General features: G+C 43.8%; 1 protein-coding gene across 4 annotated transcripts in view; it reads right to left on the reverse strand.

Moving 5' to 3' along the window:
- The window catches only part of SLC8A1 (solute carrier family 8 member A1), an 879,594-nt gene that overhangs the window by 53,856 nt on the left and 801,947 nt on the right, over positions 1 to 23,791 (reverse strand). For all 4 annotated transcript variants that reach the window (XM_030195912.1, XM_030195915.1, XM_030195914.1 and 1 more), the window contains one exon: positions 592 to 867. In XM_030195912.1, coding sequence (XP_030051772.1) covers positions 592 to 867 — 276 coding nt within the window. The remainder of the gene's footprint in view (positions 1 to 591; positions 868 to 23,791) is intronic.

A 23,791-nucleotide genomic window follows, 5' to 3' on the forward strand; every position in this document is an offset into this window, starting at 1 on the left:
CTTTCAGTCACGGAGGTGACAGGTGAGGCACTGTGATGATTTGAATGCAGAGGGCCTGGCCCGGTGGCGGACAGAGGGGGCGGGTGGGGACTGTGGCACGGCGGCGGGGCCCCAGGGGCTGCCTTGCTCCGGGCCCGGCCCAGTCTCTCAGCGGCCCTGCTTAACTGGATAAGTTAGACAGTTCTGTCTTTATCCTGCTTAACTTATCTGGTTAAGGGGGTATTTTACTAATCTGTGGTAGCATTTTTAGCTTGCAGTAGAAATCAGTTAGTGGTAAAACCCGAGAGGCACATAGGAATATAATGGGCTTCTCTGTGTTTACCACCAGCTGAATTCCACCGCATGCTAAAAATTTTACTGCGGCTTAGTAAAAGACCCCGAAAATGCTGAATATCACTGGCTATGTATAATTGGATATTCATGCTGGCCAAAAAACGTGGTGAACACCGCCAGTTGAATATTGACCCCTATATGTTTTTCCAAGAGAACAGATCTGGCCTCCTATCTCTTTCATACATTTCTCTTTTCCACAAAGACACATACATCCAACGATAATGTTCTATGTAGTCGATAGCAAGAAATATTCTTTACCTGGCACTGAAGTTCCCAGAGCAACAAATACCACAGCAGTCACAGAATCCTTCAGGCCAATAGTACAGCCGAAATGGGAAGCCAAGTCTCCTATTAACCCTGTCAGGAGACCAATCATTGTAATGGACACAATGAAGCAGGCCCAACCATTCCAGTACTCTGTTGGTGGGACGAAGGCAAATAGAACTTTCCAGAACACAGTCAGAAAGTGCATCACGTAATCAAAGCAAGATGGCAGCTTCTCTTCTCCACATTCGTCGTCATCATCATCTTCTCCTGGAAAACAACACTTCAACATTAGTAAGAGCTTAGCTTATACAGTGCTTGATTTCTATTATTAATAAATGCTGTCTTGGGTAGGGGACTCAAATATCCTGGTTTATTTTTTAAGAGGATGCACACTTGCTTTTTAGTATTCTTCTTAAATTTTGGTTACGGTTTTCTTCCAGCTCTAAATAAGGGGCTAGCATATTATGAAATAGCATTGTAAAAGCTAGAGTATAAAGTCTTGTTGATGTTTGAAGTATGCAACTCTCATCCCTGTACTGCTGCCACTTTCTTTTACAGACGCAACCAGGCGGCATGCTTCAATTTCCTAGAATAGCAAATTCTATTTTCTCTGTGGGAAAAATGATGTATATTATTCTGGCACTAGAAAGCATAGAGACCCTTCTAAGACTTGGAATCCAAGCTGAAGTTCCATCACTCTCTCATCACAGTATACACATTTAAAAGTCTCAGTGATGGTATATAATTTATTATCAAGTGAAAATAGAATTTGGCAGAATTTTTAAAGATTATAGATCTGAAGTAACTGCTGACTCTGGGAAACAGCTCAGTGTACTGATTTACCAGGCCCCTCACTTGATGAGAAAATATTGCGTTATTTCTATTATATATTCATAAGAATTGCTGACCACATAAGAGTGCCTGTAATATTTATAAACTGCATCCTAAAAATTAGTATTAAGTTACTGATTTGGTTGGTTTTCTGATCCTTAGGCAAGACTATCATTACAATAAGTACAGAAATCAACAAAAAGCAGGAGGGTAGACCATATAACTCCAGTGTCAAAATATACAATCTTTGTAAAACAAACTTTGCAGCTAAATAAGTTTCCATTCAATAGATATGTACCATGTCCATAAGGTAGTCAGTTTATTAAGGGCTGTAGGTAAGTCCGGTTCAATCGGTATGAATAGCTGCAGGTCATCTGTGTAGATGTAGAACTGTCAATTGATTCAATCAGCTCGGCTAGTGGCTTGAGACAGATATTGAACAGAATAGGAGGAGATACGGTGACACTGAACAGTTTGGATTGTTGCCTATCTGATAGCAACCAAGCAAGTACTGTACCTCCGATACCTGTTTCTGGCAGTTGTGCTAGCATGATATTGTGGTACACAGTGTCAAAAAGCAGCTGAGAAAACCAGTAATACTACCACCGAGGCAAAATTCCCTATCTCGGTTTCTGTGAAAATCATCTAGTAGGGACATGAGGCCCATTTCAGTTCCATAAACAAGTCTGAATCCAGACTGACATGGATCTGGCCAGTTTCTCTCTTCTAGCCAATCACTGAGTTGAACACAGACTGTTCTATAAATGTTTCTAGAAAAGGGATGCTAGATACTAGACAGAGCTTTCAAATTTGTCCTGGTGCTTATAATCTAAGGGCTCAATATTCAAAGGCTTGATGCTCCTAAATTTGAGAGTTATATTTATTTATTTATTGCATTTGTATCCCACATTCATAAATTGGCCTCTTTGAAAATTTACAAGGGCTGAGTATATAAACTGTTACTCAAATTTTTACTAAGGGGTCAATATTCAGAGGAGTTTAACCAGGAAACCAGTGTCCTGCCCAGTTAAACACCACTGAGTTGGGCGGCCATCGATATTAACCAGGTAGTGCTGTTGAATATTGCCAATAACTGGCAACCAGCTAGGGTAGGGGCAGTCTGGGGGTGGATTTTGGGCAGAGCTGCAACTTAGTGGGTTAGCAGTGATATTCAGTCTGATAACCAGCTAAGTATGTGGACAAAGTTAGGATGACAAAACAGCTGACCTATTAACCGGACACTCATCTACATATTAGCCGGTGCCCAGTTAACTTTCAGGTTGCCGCACAACCTGGATATTTAGTGCTGGAATCCATGCATGCCCTGCCATTGAGTATGTGGGTTCAGTTCAGTCCACAGCTGTAATTGATTTACAAGTCTTTTACTGCCATGGGCTGAACATTGGGCCCACAACTCTTTAAATTTAGGAGCATAAAAAGTGGGTGGAAACAGGGACGGAATTAGGGTGGGGCAAAGAAGTCAGTACTAGGCTCCTAAATCTAGGCAATTTTTAAGCTCCTAAAGATGAATTTTCAGCTGAAAAGCTCCTAAGGGGCCCTTTTACTAAGACATTTGCCACCCGGTTACTACATGAGACCTTACCACTAGGTCAATGGCTGGCGGTAAGGTCTCAGACTCAAAATGGATGTGTGGCAATTTTCATTTTGCCGTATGTCCATTTTCAGCAAAAATTTTAAAAAGGTATTTTTTTACTGGTGCATTGAAAAATGATTCTGCGCACGCCAAAAACACGCGTCTACACTACTGCAGGCCATTTTTCAGCACACCTTTGTAAAAGGGCCCCTAAGTTTAGCTGTAAAGAAGGCACAAAGTTAGGAAATTCATTTAGGAGTATTCATTTATGAGCTCTGAGGTAAATTCAGCTGTCAGCGTTTTTTGTCTGCCACTGGTGTTATACTCGGATATTCAAAGCTGTGCCATGTCCAGGCATTGACATTGACTTTCCGGGTTTAGGCTGCTGGCTTCCTCTTATGTGGTTAAATGCAAGACCAGATAAAGATTCGACTGAGTGTTTTGTGGTTCGATTTGTCAGTTAACCTAGCCAGTTAAGTGCTGGATATCAGCAATTAACTGTGTAAGTGCCAACTGAGCCCCTGGATCGCCCACAAAATAGCTGGCTGTGTAGCAGTCTGTGGTGATATTCAGCAGCACCAAATGATTAAGTACCACTGAATATTAGCAAATAGCCTGCACAAGTAATTTAACCAGACAGGAGCCTCTTCTGGTCAGTTAAATCACTTTGAATATTGTCTGTCAGCATTTTCTCAATATTGGGCCCTTAGGGGTCCTTTTACTAAGATGCGCCGAAAAGTGGCCTGCGCTGGTGTAGACATGTGTATTGGACGTGCAAAAGTCCATTTTTCAGCGCACCTGCAAAAAAGGACGTGCGGCAAAATAAACTTGGCAAACGTCCATTTTGGGCCTGAGAGCTTACCACCACCCACTGGCCTAGCGGCAAAGTCTCAAGTGTTAAGCGGGCGATAATCATCAGCATGCATATAATGCTGATCACTGCCCAGTTAGCGCCATGTTCCAGAAATATTCCGGGGCGCGTAGTGGGCGCTCATAGAAAATAAAATTACCACCTGGGCCATACAGTAGCCGGGTGGTAGTTCAAAATTGATGTGCACAGGATGTGGGTACGTGCCTACGTGGCTTAGTAAAAGGGTCCTTAAGTGAATATCTGAGATAATGGGAGTGAAGGCCTGAGATAATGGGATTTTCTGATGTGCTCTACTGCATTAATGTACATTATTTACCACAGGTTTTATTACTAATTAAGTGGATAAATCTAAAAAGTTTTCCCATGTGTAAAGCCAATTTTTCATAAAACTGCACCAGAAGAACACACATACTGTTATGGGGACAATTGCAGAGACAAAATAAAGAGGACAGAAAAAAAAAAAAAATGGTTGCTACCTTTGCTAAACCAGTATGTAATCATAGCCTTTAGTTAATGAACACACATCAAACAGTACAGCAGTAGACAATCTACTTTTCAAGAACTTTCGGATTTGAGATTGATTGAGTCTTAGCCTAAGTGTACTTGTCAGAAGAGCAAACATCCCTCAACAACTTTGGTTGGCGTCTGAGATATCTTTGATTGACATATTCTTAAAGTTGTGCTGCACAAACAAAATTCCTTTGACAAATTCAACCAGCAGGGAAACAGAGAGGAGATCAGTAATGCCTTTCTCTCTCTTTAGCACCCGCACCCCCATGTGTCCAGACTGACAAATATGCCAGAGATGGGTTCTCTCATTATGTGGCAGGGCCGTCAAGAGGGGGGGACAGGGGGGACAAAAGTCCCCGGGCCTGGGCCTCCACGGGGGGCCCAGCGCCGCCACAGTCCGGCCCACCCGCTCTCCGTCGCTCCCACAACTAACCTGAAGCGCCTTCATCTTCGACGCAAGCAGCAGGGCAGGCCACTCCTTCCTTCCGTGTCCCGCCCTCGCCTGATGTAACGTCCACGAGGGTGGGGCAGGGAAGGAAGGAGAGGTCTGCCCTGCTGCTTGCGTCGAAGATGAAGGCGCTTCAGGTTAGTTCAGAGGGCCCGGCACTGGCAGCGGGTGGAGGGGGGCCCGGCGACCTCGGGTGGGGGGGGGGGGGGCACAATGCGACGTGATCTTGGGGGGGGGGGGGGGCGGGAGCAGCCTTTTCCTGGGCCCGGCCCCGGCTCTCGGCGACCCTGTTATGTGGGTAGGTATGTTGGCCATAGGCACATCAAAGAAAAAGAGGACACTTTCCTAAATATTAAAAATCCTGGAGGACATATCTGAAGACGTCCAAAAAAAGGACATATCCTCTTAAAAGAGGACACATGGCAACCCTAAATTTGGGTAAAGTTCCAATGTGAATATTTTAAAAAGTATACAGGTACAAGCATAGAGGACATGCATAAGCGCCCCGTATAAGAGGCTTGGGGAGGCTAAGCCTCCCCAGCCCAACCGTGACCTTCCCCTGGCTGCTGCCACCACAAACGCAGGGCTGGCGCAGCGCTGCAGCCAGGCAGCTCTCCGACAGTTTCTCCTTCCTTCCCACTCTCAGCTCCCCAACCGACAGCCCTCTTCCTCCTCTTCTCCCCCTCTCGCGTACGTGTGTTTTAACCCTTTTACTTTCCGTGGCAGCGATGTCAGTGACGAGGAAGTCACTGCGGGCTCGCCTCTGGCTCCAGCTTCTCCCTTTGCTCTTCACACAGTGTCCTGGCCTTCTGCGATGATGCATTTCCTGTTTCCACGAGGGCGGGACTCTGTGTGAAGAGGGAAGGGAGAAGCTGGAAGTGAGCCTCCACCATGTACAGATTTGCACTATCTTGGGAGCAAGTGCAAAATTTGAATCTGGATCTGATTGTGGGTTGCACATAGGCACCTATGTTGCCGTTATAAAATACTCAAATATGTAATAGTGTCAGGCTTGACTTTAATAAACATTTAGGGCTCTGTTTACTAAGGCACACTAACATTTTTAGCGCTTGCTAAAATTTAGCACGCGCTAATGCTATAGACACCCATATTTTCCTATAGGCATCTCTTTTTTTCATGCGCTAAAAACGGTAGTGAGCCTACAACGCAGCTTAGTAAACATGGCCCTTGATAATAAATAATTTTTGGACCTCAGTGGAGAACGTTGATGGACCAACTTCTCTTTAACCACCAAGCTGTGTCCTCTCAAATCATCACTAGTCTTTTCTTTTGCAAATCTTATAATACATAAATCTTCAGAGAATTTTTGAAACTTATAAGGCTTTTAACTTTTTTTACTATGTAAAGAGGTTCAACCACTTATCTGGTGTTGTCGGCCTGGGGGTCTCTTATTCAGACATGAATTATGTTTCCCTGAAAAAGTATATCAAGGAACAACCCACAATGTCTTAACCAAACCCGTCATGCCGACTGCATTATACTTCTGTTGTCAAGAACCTTTATAAAATATATACCAAATGTCCAAAAGGAAGCAATACTGTAAACAATATTATTCAAAAAGCACTTCCAATTATAATGGGAATTACAGTGCCATCTTGAGAGAACTCTCCAGAGTCTCTAAGGGGAGGGTGGTAAAGTTGTGGGTGGTAAAGGATCCAGCTCAAGGGGTTGGGTTCCTGGGTAAGTTGCAGAGAGAAATGTTTTTTGGTTGTTGAGTGACAGTTGAGGAGGAGTTAGCATTAATAAATGTTAGTGATGGAGACTCCATGTGGTCTTTTGTTGCCTGTACCCCCACTGAGACCCTTGGAGGAGAAGAAGAGTCCTAGATGGGTTCAAGAAACTAAGGCTGACCAAAGCAGTGGTTTCTGCTAATTCCAGCATTAACCATGGAGTAGGTAGAATGCTCCAGGTGGGAAATAGGGGATCCCAGCCTGGGAGCAGGGACAGTGAAGAGCTGTTCAAAGCCAAAGGTGGTAGCCCGGAGAGGTACTCCTTTGGAGGAGAGGAGGTGGACAGACAGGGAGGTCTGATCCACAGGAAGAGCTTGTGGCACAAGTGCTACAGGCATAGCCTTAGATTATTTCACTCGGAAGGGATGTACATGGACAAGAGGAGATGTAAATATGTATATATTGTAGGATTATAATTTGCTTTGAGAAGATACACCATATCCCTAAATTGCTTTGGATTGTAATTTGCATCTGGCATTAAGCGGATTATAAATTGACTGTGAACTGCCCATTGCAGAAGTTCAGTAAAGTGTGGTTATTTTTGCATAACTCTCTGGACCTTAGTTTTTTCTTTGGTGAGAGTGAAATTCATTTACTCCCAGACTGTTAAAGTAAAAGAGATCAGAAAGCAAAAGAGAAATAAGGCCCTGCTCATAACCCAATGGCCTTCTGAATTTTTATCCGGCCCCGACCTGCACCCAGTTCAATGAATTAGAAGGACTCATACCCTGATAAGGTTTGGAGAGAGAAGTGCTGACTGATGGTGGATATTGTTTTTTTTTTTATGGATATTGGTTTTTTTTTTAATGGCCCTCGTCTTAGGGTGCCCCTAAACCGTGACAAGCTAGCTGGTGCCTGGAGCTGTGTGAGTGGCGAGACCAGGGTTAAACAATAAATATCTCAAATTTCTATATCATTAAAAGAAAGTTTTCTTTAATCAATGAGAAGAAGTATCTTTCGAGTTCTGGGGTAAATCATATATGAGGCATAAGGCTGGCTCCCTATTACCTTCCAAAATTATAATCACCTACCCAGAAACCTCTCATGTGCATCACTAAATACATCAGTAAGTGCTAAAAAGTGGCCTGTTCTATCCCCAGCATGGCTCTTTACTGCATACTAAGGCCACTTTTAGTGCTGCTGGGAAATGGACAATTTTTCTATTTTGCCAGTAATGGCCACATGCAGGGCTGCCGAGAGACTGGGCCAGGCCCGGGACAAGGCCGCCCCCGGGATCCCCCCACCCAAGGTCGCTGGGCTCCCCTTCCACCCGCCATCAGGACCTCTCTCCACCCCCGGGCCCGGCCTATGCACTGACCTTAAACGCCTCACCTTCGAAAGCGCAGCAAGAGCGGCAGACCACTCCTTCCTTCTGTGTCCCGCCCTCGTGGATGTTACGTCAGGTGAGGGTGGGACATGGAAGGAAGGAGTGGTCTGCCGCTGCTTGCTGTGCTTACGAAGGTGAGGCGCTTAAATTCAATGTCAGGGAGCGACGGAAGGCGGGCGGGCTGGATTGCGGAGGTGGCGCCGGGCCCCCCATGGAGGCCTGGGCCCGGGGAATTTTGTCCTCCCCTCTCGGCGGCCCTGGCCACGTGCTAATTTTCCCATTAGTACATGGCCACTAGTGTGTGTGTGCACTTATCTACACCTATTTTCAACGCAGTAAGGGCTCACATGGTAAACAAGTGCTAATCGACTAGTGCACGACAATGTAGCTGTGCTAATCGATTAGCATAGAACACACACACTCTCTGCCCCCCAAGACCCGCCCCCAGCGCTAAAAAATTAAAACTATTTTTTAGTGCATGGGTAGTGTGCGTACATGTAAAAAGTACCACGGGATGTCTGAGCGTGCCCTGTGGTAGTGCTTTTTAACCTACTACTACTTATCATTTCTATAGCGCTACTAGACGTATGCAGCGCTGTACACTGTGGTACACACGTTTTAGTGCTTAACGCAGCTTAGTAAAAGGGCCCCTAATTAAGGGCCCTGTTTACTAAGGTGCGTTAGTGTTTTTAGCGCGGCTACACTAATCATGTAGGCGCCTATAGGGATATTGTAGGCATGTACATGGTTAACACGCATACATGGTTAACACGTGTTAAAAATGTTAATGTGTCTATAATGCTGTTTAGTAAACAGGGCCCTAAATAACTTAAAAACAATTTTTACAATGAGTGCAAAAAACCTTTACTATATCAGCACTTTTCTGATCATGCCAGCTGCTTATATTATATTTCAGAACCAACAGGACATGTTTTGAGCCAGTAACAATTCCGTGTCAGGGTTTCAACAAGGGAAAGGGAATGGGACTTTTATACCACCTTTCTGTGGTTTTTTCAACTACATTCAAAGTGGTTTACATATTATATACAGGTACTTATTTGTACCTGGGATAATGGAAGGTTAAGTGACTTGCCCAGAGTCACAAGGAGCTGCAGTGGGAATTGAACCCAGTTCCGCAGGATCAGAGTCCACTGCACTAACCACTAAGCTACTCCTCCACTCGTTCATTCCATCTACACCCCTATGCTCTCTCATGGGGTTGAATAGGCTTAAAAGAGGCACCTCTTTCACATTCAATTATAAAATTTCCTGTAAAGTATGTTAGTAAATCTAGCCCAAAGCGACTTGCCTAAGGTAACAGGGAGTGCCAGTGAGGGAAGACAAGATAGCATCATGCTAGATGAAACTATGGCAGAAATTATAAACTGGACTTAAACTGAAGAAGGACCAGGAGTCATGCAGTTCTGTGTTTAACAGAAAAAATGTTCCTTTTGTTACATGAGAGTGAGGCTAGAGCTTTTGCTACAGACATAGTAATTTGGCTCAGCTGCACTAATGGTTTTGAGGCACAGAAGAAACTGCACTGCAGAGCTTGCTTGAATGAAGCTAGAGGAGCTGTTGAAAAGGAGGACCCAAGGGCAGAATCGACAATATACCTGCCAAGTCCTTTTCCTCTCACCCACTTCTCTTTCTCAATTTCCAAAAACAGAACACCATCCTAGCTTGGTGCCCTCTAGAAAAGTTGGCTATAAGTGGAGTTGTCCTGCACACAGAGTGGTTAATCTTCTGAAGGGGGGGGGGGGGGGGAAGAGAAAATCAAGGGCAAATAGCAAAGGAACACACAGGGAAGAAGGGTAGTGAGATGTCCAGAAAGGCACACTGTTGAAAGGGATGGACACCAGAGACTATAGATTCTGACATTTAGGAGATGGAGACTAGGAGGCACTGACAGGGAGATGAAGACTGTGAGGACACATAAAGGAAGATGGAGATTGAGAGCAGGGCACTGAGAGGGAAATTGAGATTGGTGAGGGGAGCCAGGGATTGAGAAAAGTGTGCTGGAGGATAGAGTTTGCTAACATCAGGATATGAAAGACTAAGAATCAGAAGCTGTAAAATAGTTGAAAATCAGAAGTGGGTAGAGATGGAGGGCTGGCTGAGAAAAAAAGATTGAGAGATGGGGAAAGGTGTGAAAGACATGCAAGAAGTTAAGCATGAGAGAGAAACTAAGAGGAAGAGAAGGAGTAGGAGAGATGAAGCAGTGAAGTTAGAGTAAGAAGGAAGACGGAAAATTTTGAGAGGAAGATGAAAGACAAGCAAAAGGACAAGGGGTCAAGAGATGCAGGTATAATTTGAGAAGAGCAAAATGAGAATGGAAATAAAAGATAACAGAGATCATTTTTGAAGGCTTGCACAGCAACAGTTTTAAAAAGCTGCCGTAATATATACAGTACACATGTAAAAGCTGCATCGTGCACTGTTATGAGCAGTCCAGAAAATTATGCATGCATTTCTAATGTTACAACAGTAGTTCACATACGGTATATACTTTAAAAATATGGACATTGACATTTACATCTGCTCTGAGGCAGGCATAAATGTCATGTTATTATTAGCACTGTTTTGACTTGGTATTTGCAGCCATTGAGGGGGAGAACACAAAGAGAGGAATCCAAACACTGCAGCAACAAGCACACAAAGTCAAAATGGAGTTAGCCACAAGAAGAAAAAAGAAAGTTTGCTCTTTATTTATTTACTGCATTTGTAGCCCACATTTTCCAATCAAGTGCTAGGTTCAATGTGGCTTACAGATTACTTAAGGGAAAAGCTGTGTGGAGTGAAGAAACCAGGGGAAACCAGATACATGGTATAGGGCTGTGTGGAGTGACGAAGCCAAATTCCGATCAGACCAAGATCATGATTGTGGAGTGTTGACTGATTGTCTGCTTGAACTACATTGAGTCCATCGGGGAAGGATGTTTTTAAAAAGAGAGCTTTTTCTGAATTGTAGATAGCTGTTCATGGATTTTAGGTCTTTAGGTAGAGAGTTCCAGAGGAAAGCCTACACTTTCTGTCCATGCCAAGACCAAGCCTCTGTGTAGCCACAGGTGTCTGTCGCCACCCCATAAAAGGACAGCACAACAAAATCTAGTGACAAGGCCATCACGAGTCACCCCTCTGTAGATCCCTGCTTGGTGCTGATGTGATAGAACCCTATATCACACTGGCTAACACGTTTTTAATTTCTTCAATAGTAAGGGAGCAGCAGGAAGGCTCCAGCGTAGAGGAGGAAGAGAGTTCCAGTACTCAGGAAGAGAAGAGGGAAGAGGAGATGGAGGAGAAAGATGACAATACAGGACCCCAGGCTTAGAGCAGGTGTCAGAGGAGGAGGAAGGCACCCCAGGGATGCAACGTGTGCTGGATGAGGATGAGCAGGAGAAGGACAGTCCATTTGGGCTGGAGAAGCTGTAGCTGGAGGAAAAGGAGAAGAAAGGACCTCCAGGATTTGAGTAGTTGCAGCTGACAGTAGAGGAGATGGAGGATTTAGGAGACCTAAATGGTCCTGGCAGTAGCCACAGCTGAATTGCTGGACCAGATGGGTCCTCATGAGGTCCCTAAGGCATGCCATCACCCTGAAGTCTTGCTGTGACTGCAGTCCCTGAGACATGGCATGCAGCAGGGCTTCAGGAACATGCAGCGTGCCATAGACCTCACAGCAACACATCTAGAGGGAGTGAGAGCAGACCTACAAGCCCTCACAGATAACATTAGGCAGCTGAGAGCATGCAGCTCTGCCTGTCCTAATCCAGAAGCCTGAACTGCAAGGGATACATCCAGTTTATATGTTTACAAAACATTCTGTTCAAAAGTGTTGCACAATATATAATACAATGCATTTCAGGCAAGAAACTGAAGGAAAGGAGAAGGACAGGTAAGATTGTGAGACACTTTTTCACAATTGCCTCTGTGGTGTTTCATACCGCGTGAGGCCTAGCATTGTCATGCTGCAACAAAATTTCCTTCTCGTGCTTCCAAACTCTTCACAATTTTCTTTTAAAGTTTTCAGGATTGCAACATAAGGCTTTGAGTGATCCTTCAATTGTCCTTTACGAGTTCATCAATCTTTCTCATATGAGACCCGTTTATTGTGGTCATGGGTTGTTCACTTTGTTTTTGATCACACAGGTCAGCCCTCCCTGGTCCACAGTCTTTATATTTTTTTGACCCAGTGACACACAGTACTCACATCAATGCAGTCATTACCACAAACAACCTGCATGCTGTGGTTGTACTTTTAGTTGTAATGAGTTACATTTAAGCTGTACTTTTGTACCTGTAACAATGTATAAATTTGGAAAGTAGTTAAAAAAAAATTATTTTCCAGCCCTCTGCTTGTCCCCCTCTACAGGCTTTTCAAGCGGTCAGACATGGCTTGCAGCTGACTAAGCCCGAACTTCCGGTCCCAAAAACAGCTGAGCTGGGACCGGACGTTCAGGCCCAAACAGATGCAAACCAAGGTCTGACATCACCTGGAAACCCTAGTTCCTGCCCTCTACACCTGACCAAAACAGCTGATGACTGGCTATTACTTTTTAATCACGATGCACTAGTTTTATGGGTGATCTGGAAGCATCACAGTCGACGCACAATGCCAATGAAGATAAGTCCGCTTTCAAGATATTTTTTTATAGACCTTCGGGCGAGTAACCTGAAGAGTGAATGCGGGTAGAAAGGAAGGAAGGGCGTGTCCGATGATGTTTGGAGACTGTGTACCCTATCCAGAATCATTTGGTTTTATGGGCACCACGGTGTTACTGAGCACAGCATATTAAAAATTTATAAAAAAATTGAATTACAGCAGGAAGACTGAAGCATTCTGGTGATATAGTGAATTAATTCATTACTTTGCTGTTGTCAGGCTCAACTGTTTCCCCAGCCTGAGCCACACCTTCACTGCGTGCAGGGTCTGCACCCTCTCCCCTCCCATCCACCATGGCTCTGCAGCACAGTCTTGTTCCCTCCCATTGCACATCTGCCATGCTCATGCAAATAAACTACTATAGGAAATGTGCGGGACCTGGCTCTCTGCAGCACCATTAGTGCTTCCTGTGCCAGGTCCACCTCCTCTGATGTAAACTTTTGGGACTGGCTCAGGAAGCACTAGCAGCACTGCAGAAAGCAGGGTCCTGTGTGCAGGCCTGGTGGAAGTGAACAGAAGGAAGGAAATGAGACTGTGCTGCAGGGCTACAGTGGATAGGAGGGGGAGAGAGAGAGAGAGAAAGTAGGCAAGACTGGATGGGTGGGGAGTGGGGATAGAGGGATAGAGAGAGAGAGAGAGAGAGAGAGAGAGAGAATGTGTGTGTGTGACAGATAGAGATGGATAAAAGGGGAGGAGAGACAAAGGCCATGGACTGGGGGAAGACAGAAATTGGGCAAGACTACAAAGGTGGGGAAGGAGAGAGAAATGAGGCAAGACTGGATGGGAGGGGAGGGAGAGTGACACAGAGAGATGAGGCAATACTGAATAAATGGGGGAGAGGTACAGACTATGGGCTGGGGAAAGTGAGAGAAATTGGGTAAGACTGGCAGTTGCGTACCAAGGGGGGGGGGGCGGTGGGTGCGGTCCGCTCCGGGTGCACGCCGCTGGGGGGGGGTGCCACGCGTCTGTCAGCAACGCTCGTTCCCTGCTCCCTCTGCCCCGGAACAGGTTACTTCCTGTTCTGGGGCAGAGGGAGCAGGGAACGAGCGAAGCTGACAGGCGCGCGGCACCCCCCACCAGCAGGTAAAAATGCACCGGGGGGGGTCCTTTTGCCAGGGGGAGGTGTCCATCCTTTTGCCGGGGGCAGGTGTCCTTTCGCCGGGGGTGGGGGGGGGGTCGCGCTGCACCCGGGGGGGGGGGGGGGGGGGGGTGTCCTTTCGCCGGGGGAGGTGTTACGCTGCACCCGGGGGGGGGGGCACATCAGCGATCCGCCCCAGGTGTCAGCCACCCTAGGAAAGCCACTGAAGACTGGATAGGTGGGAATGTAGGAGTTAACTTTTGAAATTGATTGGGGATGCTAAACCCAATGGAAATCACTCCTCTCTGGATACAGTCAAAGGGTTTGCTCAATACTGGGGGTGCTCAAGCACCCACAGCACACACAAAGTTGGTATAGTAGAAGAGGTAAAGAAGACAGATTAAGAGAAAAAAAATGACACACGGACAGGAGACCCTTGGAAAAAGAGTTAAAATAAGATAGGAAAGCAGTACAAAGTGATGCACGTGGGAAAGAGGAACCCAAATTATAGCTACGTCATGCAAGGTTCCACGTTAGTTTACGGACCAAGAAAGGGATCTGGGTGTCGTCGTTGATAATACACTGAAACCTTCTGCTCAGTGTGCTGCTGCGGCTAGGAAAGTGAATAGAATGTATTATTAGGAAAGGTATGGAAAACAGGTTTGAGGATGTTATAATGGAGTGGAGGAGTGGCCTAGTGGTTAGGGTGGTGGACTTTGGTCCTGGGGAACTGAGGAACTGAGTTTGATTCCCACTTCAGGCACAGGCAGCTCCTTGTGACTCTGAGCAAGTCACTTAACCCTCCATTGCCCCAGGTACAAATAAGTACCTGTATACAATATGTAAGCCGCATTGAGCCTGCCATGAGTGGGAAAGTGCGGGGTACAAATGTAATAAATAAATAAATAACCAGAGACTAGGACCAACACAATTAGAAAACTTAAATGGCCAGACACACAAACCTTTATCAGTCCAGACAGGAAGAACGAACAAACATGTTTATTCTCAAAACTTGGACAAAAAAAAATGTGCAAATGGCAAACAGTAGCAAATAACTTAAAAATGGATCAATTAGAAAACTAACTAAACATCTATATACTGTCTAAACAGTACCTGGGAAGGTCAGGATATAAAACTGTTCACAGAGCCTCAGCAAAGAGATCTGTCTCTCTTTCCTTCTGGGCTAAGAATGAAGCAACAGCCAACATCTGCTGGGTAATTTCAAACTCCAGTCCAATTAGAGCTCTCAGAACAGTCAGGTTTCAAATAAAAACTGGTTACATCACTACTGGCACTTCCTGTTACCTGAGTGCCAACTAAAAGAAAGAGAAGTCAGTCCCCTGTAACTGCTTTAAGCATAAAGTGGAAGTGGAATCACAAAAACTCAAAAACCTATCAATATATAACAAATGACCCATGGTGTTCATAAATGAGTGTATGTGAAAAACACTACACTTCTTTTTGTAAAGAAGGAAAAGCCTCAAGGAGCTCCTGACCAAAACGTCTACCGAGCTACTCGCGATCAGAATGACCTAACTTATGGTCAATAAGATCTGTTCCTCATCATGAATTAAAAACCTTATTATGTTCAAAACAATCAAAAACAAATCCAAAACAACTGTGTTTAGTGCGTTCAAAACAAATAAGCATAAACATGCACCATCTGCTGGCCAAATAGGAGAAATACACTTCAGAACATAATCAATGCAGGAAAATATCTAATACATTTTACAAGTTTAAAACACAGTTTCTTCACAACTATATACATTTTGGGGGAGATTCCATATATGGCACCTAAAAACTTGGCGCTGAAATCAGCGCTTACTAAGTGTATTCTATAATTGGCACCTAGATTTAGGTACTGATTATAGAATAAGCTGTTGATATTTCAACACCTATTTCTACAAGCATCCATTTACACCAAAGAAAATGTGGTGTGAATCTTGACATGTAGATTTAGGCGTACTGGGCCATATTCTATAAGTAGACACTGTGAGGACTCTGAAAGGAGTCCAGTTCCAGTCATGCTGAGACCGGGACAGGGAAGAGGTTTTCCTTTGAAATGTAATGATTCTTCTTCACTAATCCCTTCTAAACAAAAGGTTCACCCTCTAGTGGTCAAAGCCCCAGTGAAAGCACTAATTAGGGAGAGAAACTACCAGTCCCAGAAACCACTGGGGCATCAGCAGGACTCTCAGGAACTGGAGGGAGGGGTAGATGATTGGGAAATGAGCTCTGATCCAGGGAATGAGCAGCAGCTGGGGGAACCCAGGGTGAAGGAGGAGATGGAATGGAATATAGAGGAAGGAGGAGAAGAGAAAGAGGAGGAGTGCATGGAAGTTGGAGGCCTTGCTCAAACTTTCTCAGGAAAGGTAAAGGCTCTGGTGGCAGGAGTGTGGCCCAAGCTGTGTATACTTGGAGAGGAGAAAATAATCCAGTGGGGAAGCCACTGGTGGAAGAAGCTAACTCATAAACTTTCTAAGGGTAGAAGATAGTGCTGATGAGGGGAGGCTACAATTGGGAGCAAGACAAAGATTTGCTGTTTGTGATATTCTGAGTTAAGATTGGACTGTGTTAATAAACTGAATGTGGAAAAACTGAACTGACTCTTGCATTGTTGATGAGGAAACTGCTTGAAGATTAAGACTGTATTAAAAGGTGCTGAGAAAATAAAGACCTGTGGTTTTCAAGAACTATAAGACTGCTGAAGTTTTGTGTGTCCCAGTCGTGAGCTGATCCTGGGCACAAGTCAGCTGGGGAGTGGTTAAACCAGGACAAGCAGTGCAGCGAGGAGGTGGTTTGGAGCCCATGCTGGCGAAACAGTCAGCCAAGCTAAGCAGGATTATCTCTGGCCACCATGTGGAAGGGAGACCCAGCTCACAACACATAAATTTTGGAACGCCCATAGCCATGTCCCTTTTTGCCTGCACATGTTAGAAGTTTGGCACACATCATTACAGAATACACTTAGGGGCTTGTGTGCCTAAATTCTAATCAGAACCAATTAGTGCTCATTATTGCTTGTTAAGTGCAACAGAGTGGACACCTCTGAGGGAGTGGAAAGCATGAGAAGTGATCTACAAAAATTAGAAGTGTGGGCAGTTAAGCTTTAATGTGAGGAAATGTAGGGTGATGCATTTGGGGTGCAGAAATCCAAACAGCTGTGTGTGATAGGAGGTAAGAAACTGATGTGCATGGACCAGCAAAGGGTGAGAGTGTCAGAGGCTCTCAAGGTGGCAAAACAATGACCAGAACAAACTCGAAAGTTACTGGCATCCCATTTTAAAGAAAACGTATAGAACAGTCCTGAAAACCCTGATTGGCTGGTTGTAAACCTCTGATATAAATGAACAAAGACATCTTTTCCAAAAACAGAGAGACTAGAGGACATGAAATGAAGCTGCAAGGGAGGAAACTGGAAACCAACATCAGCAAATAGTTTTTCATGGAGAGGGTGGTGGATACCCGAAATGCTCTTTCACGGGATGTGGTGGGGTTGAAAACGGTGCTGAAATTAAAAAAAAAAAAAAGTGTGGGACATACACAGAGGATCCTTATATGGGAAAAAGATGAAATCAAAGTATAGAGAATTTCACTCAAAGCAAAATATCAATATGATCGGTTGAATGGAATGTTGCTTCTAATTGGGTTTCTGCCGGGTACTTGTGACCTGCATTGGCCACTGTTGGAAGCAGGACACTGGGCTAGATGGACCATTGGTCTGACCCAGTATGGCTATTCTTATTTTTTTATAAGAAAGAGAGCAGCAGATGAAATCCTGGCCACTATTTTGGGCAGACTGGATGGACTATGATGGACTTTATCTGCCATTATTTGCTGTACTATGTTAAAGCACTTTAGTATAAGGGGGTCCTTTGTCCAATAGAGAGGCTTCTCTCACGCAGACAGATTGCAAATGAATCTCAGTCTGAGATTCCCACACAGGGTGAGATGGAATCTGTTGTGAGCTGTTTGAATTCTAAATTTTGTGTGCTTCGATCCGTCTGCCTATCTGTTCTAAAGATTTTGAGGCATGAAATCTCTGCTTACAAAGTTAATGAATGTTTCCTTGACTTCAGGACACCTACCATGATCATCTAAGTGTGCAAGTACTAGGCCAGTACTCGAGAAGAATGGCCTTGACCCTTGTAACCTATTGTATTATGGACTTGTATCATCATTGCTGTTTATCTGGAAAGTGATTGAGAGAGTTGTGCTGAACCAGCTTTCAGAGTTTATCGGTAAGAATAATTTATTGGATCTTTTTCAGCAGTGAAACATTATTACTATCTAGCCTTCACATAATTCATCAGGGATTTGATCATGGCACCACTTACATTTTAGTGCTGATTGATATATCGGCTGCATTTGATAGACTGAACCATGAGATTTTAAATGAGCATTTGGCTTCAATAGGAATTCAAAGCATGTGTTTAACATGGTTTCGTACCTTTATGACTGACAGGTACCAGTAGGTTGTCATGAAATATGAACTTTTCATCTAAATTTCCACTATCTTCAGGCGTTTCACAGGGCTCTGCCCTAATCAGCCATTTTTTTCAACCTGCATCTATTCCCAATATAGAGAATATTAGCAAGGCAGCATGTAAAGTATCGCTTATATATCACCTTGGGTGAATCTCTTCAGAAAGACATCTAATAAATCCCAGTTTCATCCTCATTATGTATAAGATGTATATCCTTTACAGAGGAGTCTAGACTGGCCATTAATGTTGAGGAGATGGAAATAATAGTGTTCGTAAAAAATGTCCACACTTAGATGTCCCAAAACAGAGGGATACATTCTCAAGAGGTTGCTAAAATGTAGGCACCATGATGATGCGTGCTAAGTGTGAATTGTATAAATGTACTTGTGCACACAACTGTCATTATAAAACACTAGTATAAGTCTGTATTTATGCACCTAACGTTAGGCACGAGCACTTATGTCAGCTCAATGGCTAGAATAAATGCTCAGGCCTAACTATAACAATATACAAAACCAATCCCTTAAATCAGATCAAAGAGACTTGTCAATTTTATTTGTGAATGAGGGAATATTCAGCATTCACGCTGCACCTGCAGCTGAGTAAATGTTCAATGGAGCTGGCTGTTATTCATGGCTCATCACGAATGCTCTTTTACATCCCAAATTTCCTCTTCTTTGAAGTGATATTACCAGTAAATGGTATCCCTGTGTATATAAGTTAAAATCTTTAACCACCCCAAAAATTGTGTCAATATGAAGTCTCCTAATAATGTCCAAAAACCAGTCAAAATTGTCAAAACCGCTACCAAGGTAAAGCACCAAAACAAAGTATAAATCAGCACTGCAGAGTACTTATCTGAAAAATTCAGGTTTTACTGGTCAAACATTAAATGATGCATTTTACTTTCTATTAATATATTTTGAACATGTTCATGCTTTTCTAATTGTTATGTAAGACACAATGAACTTCAGTTCTACTCAGACTACTGCGGGACATAAATGTCATAAATAAATAAAAATAAAATTTAAAATGACTGATAAACATTGTTCGACAGAGTACTTCATTTCAGAGAATCCTTTCTCAGGGATGCAAAAGTGCTTTGAATCTCCTTACTTCTGAGATCTGTGAAAAGAAGTGGCAACACATCCTTCATAAATTTTCTGGTTGTGTGATAAATGGTTTTGTATATTGCTTCACTAGTTTACCTTTCCCAGTGGGGTTTTATTGTTTGAATTATTCCGGCAAAACTGTAGACAGTTAGGCACATAAATACTAGCGTTCTATAACCTGTGTGTGTAACTGCCTGACCCGCTTCCAACCTGTCCATGCCCCTCCTAGATCCCCCCCCCCCCCAAAGTTGTGTGCTCTGGAACTAAGCATGCAGTTTATAGAACAGTGACCAAGGGCAGTTACATGCATAACTGCTCACTGGTCAACCAAACAGAAGCAAAACACTCTGCAGACTCGACACAAACACCAGCACAAAGCAGAGGTAGTCCAGAAAAGAAGCAGACTCAAGGCGATGTATTGATCATTGACCCAATAAATCTATTCCTGCAAAGTCTTGAGTCTGCTTCTTCTCTGGACAACCTCTGCTTTGTACTGGTGTAACTGCTAACTGGTGCCAATTAACACCAGTGAAGGCCAACTGTAGCCTATTATTGTTCACTAACACCAATTATCAGCTCGTTATTAAATTAAGTTATGTGCACAAGTGCCCTTTTTCTATAACTTGTATGATCAAGCTGCGGTACACCCAGCAAAATAACACCAGCGAAAAGCTAAAAGTGATTCTGTCAATTGTCTAATGTGTTTATATGTGTGATTTATGAATATTCTTGTACACCACTTAGAACTGTGGATGGGCGGAGTATAAATGCTTTTGAATTAAGTGAAATGAAAGATATTCAGGAAGCTAATACATCACTATCTCCATGGTATAATATATCACATTAATGAAGATACAGGCATTCAATTTTATTATCTAAATGAGTAAAATATTCTGATATCTGCTACGTTCAACACAAAGAACAAATGTCTGCAAATGGAGACCATTATGGGATTCATTAAAGCATCTAACACACTGCAAAAACTTATTAGTATAATAAATTTCCTTCAAAAATGCCTGTACTGTAGAAATGATACATGAATCTGACAAAACGTTATAGTTCCACAAGGTATGAGAAGATTTTCCTCTGTTAAAATCAAGTCTGTTTAGAATAAACTGATATTTTAATTACACTGTACTGCATCTCCACAGGAATCATAGCAAGTAACAAGAAGCAGGTTCATGCTCTCTAATTAAGATCTTAATTCAGACTTTTGAGCCTAGGTCTTGATGTTTGTCTGTTTGAGATTTCTTGCATGGTTTCCTCTCAGGTGCTATTTGTATTTAGTTTCATCCATTTCCTATAGCTGTTTCCTGAATCAGAGCAACAATTTTGTTGACTACCTCTTCATTCCTTTTCCAAAATACTTCCCTATAGATAATCTGACTTCTCTTTCTGGATCTAATAGTCTATGGAATGTGAGATTTTCCTTTGTGCAAACGTTTCTAACATGAACAGTATGTATGCTTACAGTAGTCATCCACCTCTGAGGCAGCCATTTGGCAAAACTTGGCCACCTTGTGTAGACCTGGGAGTTGGCAGTGGCAAATAGAGACTCTGTTTTTTCTTTTAATTATTTGTAAGAAGTCTTTATTAACAGTTCAAGTACGGAGGAAAACAGAAACACTCAGCCACTTAACAACATGCATATACAAACATATATAACAATGAAAAGTAGAGGCAAAGTTTCCTCCAGCCTCAACCAGAGAAAGGTAACCATATGGAACTTCAAAACTTTAAGAAACGTTTTGTATAATAAGGAAGATTAGCCCCCAAGCCCACCCACCTCTCAACTAGCCAGGAGGTATAAAGAGCCCCCCACCCGGTTAGAGTCCAACATGGTGCAAGCAAATAAATGTCAGGCAGAGCAATGAGAAGTAAAAGGGTCCCAAATGACTTCCAATCTGTGTATCTGGTGCCTATACTCTGCTAATAAATGCTCCATCTCACAGATATACCACAGTTTGTTGAACCACTTCACCAATGGAGTAATGGATTGTTGCTTCCAGTGGGCTGCTATGATCACTCAGGCAGCACTCACGATGTGCCGCACCAAGGTGGCCTGAGGAGGTATTAATCCTTGAACCTAAAGAAAATTGTTCCAAGTGCACCCAGAGTTTATGAGGGTGCACCTGATACCATTCTAAAGCTGAACATGCATGAGTTGCCCTGTAGTACCAATAAATATTTGGGACTCCCAGTCCTCTCCACCTCTTGTCTTGATACAAGAAGGATCTAGGTAAGCGCGGACGCTTACTGGACCAAATAAAACGTGTGAGACGATCTTGTAACAGAGAGAAACCCCCTGGGCATCCTCAATGGGACAACCTGAAACAAGTAAAGTAGACGAGACAGGGTATTCATTTTAACAGCAGCTATGCGACCAAACCAAGAAAGAACTAAGTCTTCCCAACGATCTAGATCACTAGCGATGGCCCTAAGCAGTCCTGAGTAGTTAACAGAGAATAGATCAGAGAAGTGTGGAGTCAGGAAAAACCCCAGATAGCGAATCCCACTTGTAGCCAAGTGAAAAGGGAAGGAAACCTGTAAACAAAAAACGGTTTACATGGCCACAACAGCAGTTATCACACCATTCGGCCTGTTTGAATACACCAAAATTTATTTATATCATTTATACCCCACAATTTCCCACCACTGGCAGGCTCAATGTGGCTTACAACATTTAGTTAACAAACAGGAAAGTACAATAAATGGAAAGTGATATGAGGGGCGAAAAGGTACAGGGTTAAGAGAAAGTAGTTAAGTCCACATGATCTTTAGAGGAGTTGGAGTCCAGGAATCACAGAAGCAGGACGGGACCTTTAGGGTAAGCTTGCCCAAAATAAGTAGGTCTTGAGAGACTTCCTGAAAGTCAGATGATCTTGAATGCTCTTTGGTCTAAATAATGCCCCTGTTAGTTTGAAATTTTGCTTCTATACCTATATGACACTCTGATTTAAGGTCACACATTTGAGAAACATCTCAAAAGACTTGAGTGAGTATTAAATAGGCTCAGAGAATGTGGTCTAAAGTTGAAGCTGGTAAAGTGTAAGCTGCTCTGCTGAGATGTAAAGTTCTTAGGATACATACAGAAAAAGAGAAAAAAACAACTCTAAGGATGTGGAAAGTTCTCTGGTCCAAAAAGAAACATTATCAGCCTTATTTTCGAAAGTGATGGGCGCCCATATTGCGACCCAAATCGAGAGATGGGCGCCCATGTTGCAAAGGCGCCCAAATCGGTATAATCGAAAGCCAATTTTAGGCGCCTGCAACTGCAATCTGTCGCGGGAACGAACAAAGTTGACGGGGGCGTGTCGGAGGCGTGGTGAAGGTGGGACTGGGGTGTGTTTATTGGCCGAGCAGAGATGGGCGCCTTTGGCCGATAATTTTAAAAAAATGGCCGTTTTTAGTGAGAATTTAGGTCACTTTTTTTGGACCCTTTTTTTCCCACGAACAAGTCCCAAAAAAGTGCCCTAAATGACCAGATGACCACCGGAGGGAATCGGGGATGACCACCCCTGACTCCCCCAGTGGTCACTAACCCCCTCTCACAAAAAAAAACCAAATTGAACAACTTTTTTTCAAGCCTGTATGCCAGCCTCAAATGTCATACCCAGCTCCATCACAGCAGTATGCAGGTCCCTGGAGCAGTTGTTAGTGGGTGTAGTGGACGTCAGCCAGGTGGACCCAGGCCCATCCCCCCCTACCTGTTACACTTGTGGGGGTAAATGGGAGCCCTCCAAACCGCCTCCAAAACCCACTGTACCCACATCTAGGTGCCCCCTTCAGCCATAAGGGCTATGGTAATGGTGTAGAGTTGTGGGCAGTGGGTTTTTTTTGGGGGGGATTTGAGGGGCTCAGCACCCAAAGGAAGGGAGCTATGGACTTGGATTTAAAAATTTTTTTAAACTTGTTATAAGTGCCCCCTAGGGTGCCTGGTTGGTGCCCTGGCATGTGAGGGGGACCAGTGCACTACGAATCCTGGCCCCTCCCACGACCCAATGCCTTGGATTTGTTCGTTTTTGAGCTGGGCACCTTCGTTTTCCATTATCACTGAAAAACGAAACTGCCCAACTCAAATCTGCACATATCCGATGCATTTGCCCGGCACAAACCGTATTATCGAAAAAAATATGGGCGCCCATTTTTTTCGAAAATACGGTCTGTCCCGCCCCTTCACATACCCGTTCTCGGACATAGACGCCCATGGAGATGGGTGTTCACGTTCAATTATGCCCCTCTATGTGTGCCAGTCCTGCGATTTTTTTAATAGAATTCCTTTTGAGCGCTACAGTTTAGTTGGTAACAGCGGTTATTTCATCTTCCCGCCAAGACCTGCTACTAGCACCGATTGATTTCATAATCCTAGCCTGAGTTGAAGCATATGCTACACTTTACAGCATTTAGAGACTTCTGAGACAGGCCCGTTGGCTGAAACACGGCCGTGTTGGTCCTGTATAGCTTGCCTGTCTCTCACTATTGAAAATGTGATAGTGAAACATCACCACCCACTGGCAGGACT

Source organism: Microcaecilia unicolor, chromosome 3 (genome assembly GCF_901765095.1).
Source record: "Microcaecilia unicolor chromosome 3, aMicUni1.1, whole genome shotgun sequence".
NCBI lineage: Eukaryota > Metazoa > Chordata > Amphibia > Gymnophiona > Siphonopidae > Microcaecilia > Microcaecilia unicolor.